Source organism: Thamnophis sirtalis, unplaced genomic scaffold (assembly GCF_051295495.1).
Source record: "Thamnophis sirtalis isolate CommonGarterSnake01/CBP01778 unplaced genomic scaffold, rThaSir2_p1.2 scaffold_1, whole genome shotgun sequence".
NCBI lineage: Eukaryota > Metazoa > Chordata > Lepidosauria > Squamata > Natricidae > Thamnophis > Thamnophis sirtalis.
The window spans coordinates 61,661,238-61,673,791 of record NW_028261381.1 but is presented as its reverse complement, the minus strand read 5'-3'; the positions used below and the strand labels follow the sequence as shown (position 1 = coordinate 61,673,791).

The 12,554-nt window shown below is 41.4% G+C and overlaps 1 protein-coding gene across 3 annotated transcripts in view; it reads left to right on the top strand.

The window, feature by feature from the left end:
• Nucleotides 1-3,695: 3,695 nt before the first annotated feature.
• PRKAG3 (protein kinase AMP-activated non-catalytic subunit gamma 3) overlaps nt 3,696-12,554 on the top strand; it is a 28,949-nt gene continuing 20,090 nt past the window's right edge. For all 3 annotated transcript variants that reach the window (XR_015696393.1, XR_015696392.1, XM_087713145.1), the window contains exons 1-4: nt 3,696-3,968; nt 6,549-6,591; nt 8,537-9,156; nt 10,443-10,524. Coding sequence is in view for 1 of the 3 variants with exons in the window: in XM_087713145.1 (XP_087569271.1) it covers nt 3,933-3,968; nt 6,549-6,591; nt 8,537-9,156; nt 10,443-10,524 (781 nt within the window). In the remaining 2 variants the exon portion in view is untranslated. The remainder of the gene's footprint in view (nt 3,969-6,548; nt 6,592-8,536; nt 9,157-10,442; nt 10,525-12,554) is intronic.

The window sequence follows — 12,554 nt, the reverse complement described above, 5'->3', positions numbered from 1 at the left end:
TGCAGAGCTTTTAAATAAGGGTGATTATACCAACTCCACAAAAATCCAAGTCACAACTCTAATGAGACTGAAAGATGTTTAACATTGCCCTTCAATATGTATCAAAACAATCTAGATAGTTGCTAAGACTAAATATGCTGGCTTTTTAAAAATTAAAATCCCTCTTTGCCAGGTGCATGAACAAGAAAGGCTAAAAAGTTTTCTATTAGGAATAGCCAATGGGTCATTGCCCTACAACGAGTTCCCCCCCACTCCCACTTCCCCTACAAGTTGGTATCAAGTCTCCTTTCCCGGGAACTATATGATGTTGGTATATAAGTGACTCTTTCAAATTCCACAGCAATGATCACTTGTGAACTAGTCTGACTTATTTGATTGTATCGGATGACCTAAAAGAGCTAACGTGGTAGAAGTGTGAAAGGGGAGAAGGCTCTTTGGGTGACCTAAGGAGTTCCCCAGATTGACAGCTCTCTGAGCTATCTTAAGGTCTTCCAACTACTACCCACCCTTCCTCGTAATTTACCCCATAAGTAATTACTAAGAAACAAGTCTTCATCCCCAATTCTGTCTGGCTTCTACAACTATTTCATTGCTTGGTTTTAACAGCTCAGATAATATTCTCAATTGCCATCATCTCTAAATAAGAGTTTGGGCTATTTGCATTAATAATTATTGCAATTCTTACATAAGTTGACATGGCTTTTTCCATTAACATTAGAGGGACACATGAGATCTGGGATAAATTTATCCCTTTAGCCCAGTAGTAGAATACATAGTTTGCATCCCAACATCCCAAATTAAATGCTGAAGTTCTAGTAAGTCTGGGGTGCTAATATTTTGAGAAATTCCCAATCAACAGTGGACATAATTGTTCAACTGCAGTTTTTAGAAGCTCTGGAAGTCATGGTCAGTGTTGAAAGATACTGGGAATATTCAGCAATGTCCAGAGATTTCCCTTTTCTATCTTACTCAGCTTTTGTTCTTTAGATATGTTGGGAGTAGAGTCCTCAGAACTGCAAAGTTGTTGATCATGCGTGGGAATAATGATAGGTGCAAAAATAATATGTACAAAAATGTAGGGTAAATGGTTCAATGGTCTGATTTACTCTTAAGGCCATATTATAATGTGTTATATTCTTCATCATCCAAAATCTGAATTGTTTATTGCAGCATACAGAAACCTCCATAACTAGCTTTGTTTTTCTGAGATGGTATCAGTATGTAAAAATCTGATATTGCAAGACATAAGGCCATTTGGTTTCTTAAATTTGCCCTCTACTCCAAAAAAATGTTATGCATTTTTCAATTCTTTTCCCATTTACTGTATATTACAAATGAGGAAAAAACAAATTGCACATCTCAGAAGACAATTGTGAACTAGACTAAAATTCTAGATTTTGCAGTCTTGTATTGCTAGCATTTCAGTTTGGTTAGCATTGCTAGTTCTAATGAAAATATTTCGATTCAGTTAACTAGCATTTGTATTGCTCTTTTAAACAGCGTATGCAAGAGTGTAAAAGAAAACTCTTGTTGAAGTTGAACATTCATTGTGAAAGAAAATGGTGAGAAACAATGCAAGTACCTGTTCCTAATAATCAATCATTTTATGGCATAAATAGGCATTTTGTATTAAGGCAAAATGAAATGGATACTCTCTATTTGCCCAGCAAGAGTCCCTATATTATATCTTCTACTGTACAAATAGGTTGATGCAACTATCTGAAAAATCTTTTCAAAATGCAATTACCTGTATTTCATTTTGCCTTCCTCCTGAGCCTGTCCCATATATATAAGGAATTGTCCCTTTCGGCTGTACTGGTTTAGTTTCTGACGCACTAGAAACTAAATTTGGCCTTAGGATGGGTTTTTTTGGAAGGGGGGCTTGAGGAGAAACATAGGCCATGTAGGATGTTTACTTCAGTTCCTGCAAGGCTCAGTAAAATGAGCAGAGTCAATGGAAAAGAGATGTCCATTTTGCTGTATGAGTTCATGGGGAGATAACCCTAACCCTAAGTGGGTTTTCCCCCCAGTGGGATTTTCCATGTATATTACCAGGAAGTGTGGATAAAGCAGGTAGGAGAAGTCAGCATCCTCCTAAACATACTGACGCGCTCTGAAACCATTGGCATACCAATGTGTTCCAAATCTGTTGGCAATGTCCATTTAGCTGTACGAGTTCATGGTGACCTAACCCTAACCCTAAGTGGGTTTTCCCCCCAATGGGATTGTCCCATGTACTTTACCAGGAAACATGGATAAGGTAGGCAGGAAAAGTTAGTGCCCTCCTCAGCTTACGAACACGCTCCAAATCTGTGGGCAATGCCCATTTTGCTGTTTTAAGTTTAGGGGGACCTAACCCAAACCCCAAGTGGGTTCTCCCTTCTGTGGGATTTTCCCATGTATATTACCAGGAAATGTGGATAAGATAGGCAGAAAAGTCAATGCCCTCGTAAGCATACCAACCTGCTCCAAATCTGTTGGCGATGTCCATTTTGCTGTACGAGTTCATGGGGATCTAACCCTATCCCTAAGTGGGTTTTCCCTTCTGTGGGATTTTTCCAAGTATTTTATCAAGAAATGTGGATAAGGTAGGCAGGAAAAGTCACCACTCTCCTAAGCACACCAATGCGCTCCAAATCTATTGGCGATGTCCCTTTTGCCGTACAGGTTCATGGGGAGCTAACCCTAACCCTAAGTGGGTTTTTCCCCCAATGGGATTTTCCCATGTATTTTACTAGGAAATGTAGATAAGGCAGGCAGGAAAAGTTAGCGCCCTTCTAAGCACACCAACCCGCTCCAAATCTGTTGGCAATGTCCATTTTGCTGTACGAGTTCATAGGGATCTAACTCTAAACTTAAGTGGGTTTCCCCCCCAATGGCATTTTCTCTTGTATTTTACCAGGAAATGTGGATAAGGCAGGCAGGAAATGCGAATGCCCTCGTAAGCATACCGACGCACCCCTAATTTGTTGGCGATGTCCATTTTGCTGTACGAGTTCAGGGGGAGCTAACCCTAAGTGGTTTTTCCCCCCAATGGGATTTTCCCATGTATTTTACCAGGAAATGTGGATAAGGTAGACAGGAAAGGTCAGTGCCCTCCTAAGCACACCAATGTGCTCCAAATCTATTGATGATGTCCCTTTTGCCGTACATGGGGAGCTAACCCTAAGTGGGTTTTTCCCCCAATGGGGTTTTCCCATGTATTTTGCCAGGAATCGTGGATAAGGCAGGCAGGAAAAGTCAATGCCCTACTAAGCATACCGACGTGACCCGCATTTGTTGGCGATATCCATTTATATATATATACACACACACATACACACATACATACATACATACATACATACATACATACATACATACACACAATACTTGACAGCCACGCCATGACTTGTGTTCAAACTGTGACGGTAAAGCCTTTGAAATCAAAGTTTATTCAGAAAGAAACATTTTTGAATGAGTTCAAGTTCATCAGAATTAGACCTTTCTAAGAGAATCCTCCCCATTCTCTTGCACAGGGGTGGCCAATGATAGCATGCACAAAGTATTGTGCATTGAATAGGAAATATTCAACCGCAGTAGTAGCTTATCTAAATGTTTGACAAAATCATTGGATGATGCAATACGTACTGATGAGTGCAAAACAAAAATAGAAGCAGGCTGGTGCGAAAGCTACTTCCTCAGCAGCAGCAAGAGGGGGTGCCTGGAGTATTTCCTGCTGAACGTCTGACTAATACCTATAGATGCAGAGAATCTGTTTTAAAGAGAGAGAGAGAGAGCCGGGTGCCTTCGGCTCGGGACAGGATGGCTTCTAGCTGAGGACGATTCCTGGCACCACTGCAGCTGTCACTCCTCTCTTCCCCCTTCCCCGCCCGCAGCAGACGTGATACTAAAGCCGCCTGGGCCAGCTGCCTTAAATAGAAGCTGCCGGCATGGAGCAAGAGACAGCGGCCCAGGCCTTGGAGCAGGTAAGGCGCTGGCGGGCGTGGGGCTGTGAGTCCCACAAACAGCAAGTCGCCGCCTCCGGGATCGATCCCATCCCACACAGAGAAAGGATTCGCAGCGATCGCGCTAAATGACATCCGTCTGTCTGTGTCTGTCTGTCTGTCTGTTGGCCCGGGGCACATCCTGCCGTCAACATCGCCATCCACTTTCTGCTCCCCCTTTCTGCTGCCCGGAGAGCAAGGCCAGGATAGGGTTAATAGCCGTACGACTTGCCAGGCTACAAGCTTCAGCTCCCAAATCTGTCGTCGAGGTTCAGCCCTGAAGCAGATTTATGTACAACGGGGAGCAACTGCACAACGCGAACTTCTCTGAATCTCCACCCCTGCTTCCCAAATGTGCCTCAGCTTTGCCGCTACTGAAAGACCTTGTAGCTTAATACCGATTCTGTGTGTCAATTTTCTCATTGGGTGCACATAACTTTCCCCTTTCCTTTCTACCCCCACTCCCACCCCCCACCCCACCGCCTTCCTGCTTTCTGTATTTATTTTTGGAGATGCATCCTCCCCATTATCCCTTCTAACCCTGCCTGATTTTATGTTTTGTTTTAATTTCTAGATATATTTTCCCCTTCATTTTCTTTCTACTCCACCTCCCCCAACCTCTTTTTCTGAGGCTGCTGCAGAACTGACCCTACTGGAATATAATATCTAAGCAGTAAAGCCTGGGATGGGACAGGCAGAGTGTTAGTGGATTTTATTATTGTTGTGGACTGCCCAGAGTTCTGGCAGCTGAAGATGGGAAGCCATATATGTCCTATCAGTCAAATAAATGTGCCTAGCAATGGGGCATTTCCACACTTGTTCCAACCTCACAGTATTGTTGTAAGGAAAAAGAGGGTACACCACCTTGAACTCCTGTATAATATAAATCAAATAAAAGAAGTTTTCTTCTAATTCTATCCAAGAATGGCCTCAAGGTGTAAAATCCGTTAGGCACCATCACCCAATACCTTGGAGGGAAGTCCAAGGAACAATGGCAAAATAGGTGTTAGCAGGGAGGGCAAATTTCATTCAGGTACTGTTTCCTGCTAACTCAAAGATAGTGAGTAGAAGTTCTTGGTACGTTTAAAGAATTTTATATTCCAGGTGCTTCTTAACTCATGAGTTTTATATTTCAGCCTAGTCTAATATAATAATGGAAGTTCTTGTGCCCTTTAACAGCACTAGAAATATTGAAACATTTTTTAAACAATTGTGTAGCATCAAGCACGCTCTATCTCAGAAATATATTTCTATATCTCAGATATATATTTTTATAAATAACTCAGGGAGCCAAATGTGTCCAAAATTATCACTTTTAATGTAGGTCTGCACATTTGAGTCATTTTGGCCAGTGACTTATCACAATACTTTAAAACTGGTTGAACTAGCAGATTGATCAACTACTAGTTTAACCATTTCATTGCTGCCTAAATAAAGACAGGTTAACTTAGCACCTGAATCCCATGCCTGTTACAGCAACTGTTTAAAATTATGACAGTGCTGAACAAAGAGACTTGTGACCCTTGCCCAAAGCTATGACTATTGTAACACCCCTGTGGGCAAGTGAATAAAACCCAGACCCTTGGTAATCTGCCTGGCTTTATGACCAGCTGTAGGAACAGGGCAGCATCCCCGCCCCGCCTAGCTTTCCCCCCTTTCTGACCCTCTGGGTCCTTCCAGACCTTGGGCCTGCTTCTCGCCCTGCTGGGTTCCACATCCTCCTCCGCATCCCCATAATTACTTGGTCCACTTAGCTTTTCTGTAGATTGTCTTTGATAAAGAGCCTGTCAGATAAACAGATAAACTCTATCATGCTGCCTTCCTTACACAGAAGTCCTGTCATGCCGTCCTGAAAGTAGGTGCCATTTTCAGAGTGGCCGTAATGAATTGTGGATGCTCTGAAAAGTCTACTGTGTAGTCTCCGTGAAGGATTGGCTGGATCTCCTTCCCAAAGATGATCTATGGACAGATAATTCATTACGGCCAGCTACATCCAAAATGATGCCCATTTCTGGAGGGAGCCTTGGAATCAGATCTTTGGGGAAGGAACTTTTCTCAAGGCCCTGTGGGCCCAAAGTTCCTAGTCTACACATACACATACATGTACATATACATATTCCTATACACACACACAAACACATACACACACGACATATAGCTTCCTTTAACAGGATTTGAATACATAACTTGGTCTGGGTGGCCTTATGTCCTTCTTGGTGGATTTATTATGAACTTGTCCAAGATTGAATCTTCCATCTTCTCCTCTGTGTTCAATATTTCCTAAGTGTGATGGAGGAAATAGAGCCATGCAACTGGTAAGGAAATATCCGAAAGGCTTATTTGCAAAATAAAGAAGGGCTGACACTTAAAAAAAAAAAAAAAGTCCTATTACTCTTTAACTTGGATTGGTTTCATACCTGGGTGAAAAAATTAGATGTTCTCTCATCATGTAGATTTCCTGTATATGGTTCAGGTCTGTAGCATTCAGATCCTAAAAGCTGCACTAAGCAAAGATGTAACAAACCCCCGTTTAACTCTGTTCTTTTCTCTTTGGTCCTTCAGGTGCCATCATTGAACAATGGCCTCCAGCATCAGGAAGAAACAGGTGAGTAGTGTCTTGGATTTCTCCATTGATGGAGTGATCACTTTCAACACAACTGATACTAATTGAAGGCATTTGTGCCAGGGAATATTAACTGGATATTAATTGGCTGCTTTGGAGATCTTCTAAAACTGCTAATCATATTATGTAAAGTATCCACTATTTAGCACTATGTGGCAACCCCATGTAGCAAAAATGTTTTCTTTTTAGCTTAATATTGCTCTTTTTATCTCTCCAATATCCAAATGCTTATCTCCCCCTATCTCAAATAATCTTGTAGTTTTCATATAGGAAATTTGGCTTTGTTGCTGCTTAATCACACTCTACTTCAAATAAATCAACTGGCATTTGGCCTTAACTCAAAATTTAAGTTCAGATTTAGGTTTCTTGGGTAACATTGGCCAAATTGAAATATTTAGCAACTTCTGTTTTCTTTCTGTCGAAGGGGAATAATGGTGCCCTATCTCACCGGGTAGTTATGAGGGTATTCAGTGAAGATTTTACAGCTAGTCCTCCATTTACGACAGCAATTGGGGCTGAAATTGCTGCTATTAAGTGATGTCATAAAGTGCAACATCATGTGACCACATTGCTTATGACAATTCCAGCAATCCCAGTTGCCATCATAAAATGAGGCCTGTATAGATTGTTAAGTGAGGACCTCATGTGACTCAATTTTCTGCTGCTTCTGCATTGACTTTGCTTATGGGAAGCTAGCATGGGAAATTGGGATCACATAACCACAGTTTGCTGCAACATCATCATCATGATCTGGGTGCTGAACATTGGATTGCAATCATGTGTCTGTGGAGATGCTGTGATGGCCAGAACAATGAGGACCCATCTGAACAATCACTGAATAGATGATTGTACCCCCAAGGAATACTTAATAAGTTTGTTCATAGGCATGTATTCATAAGCATACAGCTCCCTCACTGTCAATTTTTAGAAGCAATTAGATGAACTTTCTTTTCTTTGGTGAAAAGATGTTTTCTTACTACATTCCATAGCTGTCCTATTATAGTAAGAGAATGCCTACAGACAATCTGATTTCAGTACATCTATGGTCTTCTGTTATTTGTAAAAAATGATAACCATCATAACATTACTTGGAGACAGCAGAACAAAGGAACTGGAGAAGATTACAAAATACAGAGACTTGCAAATAGAAATAGAATAACTGTGGCAAAATAAAGCAAAGCAATAGGCAGGGGTGAAATCAACTTACCTTCACTACCGGTTTGCAAATGTACGAACTGGTACATACAGCAGTACCTTCCACTATGTGCAGAGCATCAAAAAAGGGACGTGTTGACGTCTGGGTGGGTGGGTGGAGTCTCCCACCGCCACAGCTACCAATTCGCCCGAACTGGATAGAACCAGTTGAATTGCACCACTGGCAATAGGCACCTTGGGTGCAATCCCAAAATAATTGGAGCACCAATTGAACACTATCAGTATGGTCAATCATCAGTCAATTGCAAAAGACAGATTTACTTGGAACATCTTATATCCTACAACAATATCTGCAACACTATCAAACATCCATATCTGCCTATCCCAGGTCTTTGGGAAGGGCTCAATAGGCAGATAAAAATGCCAAATCCATTCTGAACATCTGAATGACTGTGGGACAAACCATAATAATAAATGGAGTGAGTGCTTATTCTAATGAAGTGAGTGCTAATATGAGTATGGTCAGGTGGAATATATAGTATATGTGAGTGAAGGTCAGTATAATCATAATTGCTGCAAGACTAGGTTTGTTTCTTTGCACGATTAATTTCAACCCAGCGTATGCATGCTTGCAGCTTTATATGAGTAAACATCATAGCTGTAGAGTTAATGAGGTAGAAGGAAGTTTAGCTTGGTTCAAAAGGGCAGCATGACTTGTTTTCATTTGTCAAAGATTTTTTAAATGTTTAGATTTACAATGCTTGCCCACTAGGCTCCGCCTTGTCTCTGAACATTGAGAAATCTGCTTTGAAAGCCAATGTTGTTGTACAGAAAGCCAAGGATTTGACTGCCAGTGACAAAGAAGTGAACTTGATTATGACAAATGTAGTGGCAGATGGCAGAACTGAGAGGTGGAATCCAGAGTCAACTGTGTTTGATGCTGAGACTGCAACACACATTGGCAAAGTGACAGCTGCAGATGCCGTTGCTGCTGAATTTGATTTCAAGTCAACCCATTCAGAGACCAAAGAGTTGGACACAGCTCACAGCAACAGTGGAGCAGGCCATGACATGATGTCCCAAGGTAGGATTAAGGATCGGAATACCACAGCCAGCACACGGATTTCAGAAGATACGGGTCAGTTTAACAAAGGCACAGTCCTGGGTCCCATCACAGGAATAACATCAGAGGACACAAAGCTCAAACAGGGCAAACAGGAAGATGATGATGATGTCATTTCCCTTGACTGTGAAATTCTTGGGTTTGGTGGTCCTGATATTGAGTTCCTGGGCCCAGATGCTGAAATCTATATGCAGTTCATGCGGAGTCATCGCTGTTATGATGCTATTCCCACCAGTTCCAAACTGGTTGTGTTTGAGACCACTCTGCAGGTAAGGAGAATACAGGGGTTTTGTGAACCATGTAGTAATTTGGAGAGGGACTGAGGAAGGAGTATTGATATCTGATTATATTGATGTCTGAGTCTGCTGAGAGACATTTATTTATTTACTTACTTAAGTTTATATGCTACTTTGGTTCAAAGATTCTTTAAGTGTCTAATAATGCTCTAATGTAAATTAGGTTTAAAAATATGCCTTATCAAATAGTATAAAGGCTCACCCTCTTTTCAACATTGGGGGTAGCTGCTGTATATTCACACTTCCATTCTATTCCCAAAGGTCTTATGGAAGAGCCAAGCCTTGACCACCTTCTGAAATATCAATGACAGAGTCATCTTTGTCTCTGAATGTGTTCCTAGGGGATGGGGAGCCATAAGAGGGATGAAGGGATGTTTATGGCTTTCTCTTGTTGATACCCTTGCAGAATGCTCTACCATTCAGCATTTTCCACAAAATGAAGTATTCTACTCAAAAGCAAGTGCCCTCTTAGATAATCAGAAGGCTTTGTATGTTATAAGCAACACCTTGAATTTCACCCAGACGCTTCCCAACAATCAATGCAGCTCTTGCAATAGTGGTGCCACATGGGTACATCAAGTATAACCAGACAAGTAACTGCTTTTTGAACCATCTATAGCTTCTGAATAGTTTCAAAGACATCCACAAAGGTGTATTACAGTAGTGTTTAGGTAGCTAGGATGACAAAATAGAGGGCTTGCTGCCATCCTGGTTACATCTTTTTTTTTTTATGCTGCTACAAAACCTGTTCCTCATTCACATTGGGAAAAGAAAGATTGCACATGAGAACATTGTTATAAAGAGACCAAATATAGCCACAATCTTTGATACAATCTCAGGCTCACTGGAAATTATTCTGCAAAGAATCATTTTGAGCCTATTTATATATTGCCCATCAACATGACCAGCATTTGGTTAATTTGATGTGAGCAAAAGCTGTAAAACAATGGCATAGCTGGTTCACAAGAGTATAGCTGTTCCTGATTGTTGTGCATGAGAATTCCTTGACTTGACCAGAATGCTGTGTTAGAGGTGACCACTTTACCAGTTTTAGTGAGATGATCCCTCTTTTCCTAACTACATCTTCTATTATATTATCAAAGCAAAGAAATGAAATGAAGAATAAAGAATCAATCCCTGGTGTAGGTCTTTCCTTGTCCCTTGTGCAAGATTAAATCAGTTATTCCCTACGAACCCAGGGTGCAGGGTGGGGCACAGAATACAACCCCAGTCAATCAGGTTTCTGTCTCTTGTTCCAGATTAAAAAGGCATTCTTGGCCATGGTGGCTAATGGGGTACGAGCCGCTCCGCTTTGGGACAGCAAGCAGCAGTGCTTTGTGGGTAAGTGATGCAACTGGATGAACAGCAGAGGTTGAACGCAGCAACAGTTGGGCATGGCAAAGGTGGAGAGGAGAATTGGGATTGCCACCCATCTCAAGATGTATTAAGGAGAGTCAAAGAGGCAGAATTTGATACATGCAGACATTTTTAAGGTTCATCCACAAGTCCTGCTTGCCACAGCATGAAATGCTTGCCAAGAACATGCCCTCACAATGGACCTTCACTTCACGGCCAGCCGGCTGCAGAGACAAATCAAAGTTGTTAAAATGGCCAGGCGTGAACATAGTGTTTTCCTTCTTAAGCTGGCATCAGATCACTCGTCCACATAATCCATACTTTATGGAGAAGGAATCTTCAGAGGTCATAGTTGGCCTGCTGCAGAACTACCCCTACCCATCTGGCTGCTGGGCTCTTCATCACTGGGATTATTTGTGCTATGGCTGCCAGAGAGATTACACGCCTTCCTGGCACAAATGCTTTTTTCTTTTAGAGGCAGCACTGGCAGTATTGACCTCATGTAAAACAACATGCAGTAATCCCCTCAGTAAATCCAGCATGAAATCTAACACATAGGATGCTGCCATTCGCAGTCATATTTGAAAAAAAGAATAATTCTGTCTTCCTTAGAAGGAAAATGATGATGGTGTATAGGAACTGGCTATGAACATATTTGGGCACATTTTCCTGGAACTGGAGCAGGCTATTTTCGATGCTTACTTTCATTGTAGCAATTTCATTTGAGGAGGCTATAAATCACATCATAATTTCACCTTACTGAAAACTTGTGCATAATTTTATTTATAAAATATCATTATTTTATTATTTATTTTATTATTATTTATAATATTTACTGGCTACCCATCTTTAGAATAGAATAGAACAGAACAGAATAACAGAGTTGGAACAGACCTTGGAGGTCTTCTAGTCCAAACCCCTGCTTAGGCAGGAAATTCTACAGCACTTCAGACAAATGGTTATCCAACATCTCCTCAAAAACCTCCAGTATTGGAGAATTCACAACTTCTGGAGGCAAGCTGTTCCACTGATTAATTGTTCTAACTGTCAGGAAATTTATCCTTAGTTCTAAGTTGCTTCTCTCCTTGATTAGTTTCCACCCATTGCTTCTTGTCCTATCCTAGGTGCTTTGGAGAATAGTTTGACTCCTTCTTCTCTGTGGCAGTCCCTGAGATATCGGAACACTGCTATCATGTCACCCTTACTCCTCCTTTTCATTAAACTAGCAGAGCCACGTTGTTAGGTCCTTATGAAAATATAATAGGTTTCGGGCCAACCTCTCATCGGAAGGTGGGGGGGCATGATGTTCCAGAGGGCAGGAGCAACAGCAGAGAAGGCCTTTCTCCTGGACCCCACCAGCTGGAATAATCAGGCTGACGGGAGCCGCAGCATTCCTCCTCTGCCAACACGAGTGGTACTGGTCAATCCCAGTGGGGTGATACGGTCCCTCAAGTAACCTGAACCCATGCCATAAAGGACTTTAAAGGCAATCACCAATACCTCAAATTGCACGTTTAAGCCTTTAAAATATCAATTTTACATTTTGGGTCTGTTCTGTTGCCGCATGCATTGGTACCTGTTTCAGTTAAGGTAGGAGCAAGCAACATTTTAAATTCACATACACACACACACATACTCTTAAAAGATTGCAAATATTGTATTTACAAAACTGGAGGATGGAGGAAGCAAGATGCTTGCTTAGCAAACTAGGTCTGTCAAGCCTAGAAGAAACTGGATACATTTATTTTATTTAAGTAGAAATAAGAAATTGCCAAATTTATGTTTTGCTTCCAAATTTCAGTCATGGGTTCCTTAGGCAACTTGTAGCCTGTGAGCTCTAACATACCCCTGGTTAGATCATTCAAACTCTTCCCCCAGCAGGAAGAGGTAACTTACTAGGAGTGTAGAGATGTGGAAATCAGCAAGGGAAAGAGGCATAACTGACTATAAGAAGCCACATGTAATGTAAGTTCTGTTAGTCAGTTCCTGTAGCTTGTAACCCGCAGCCCATTTCC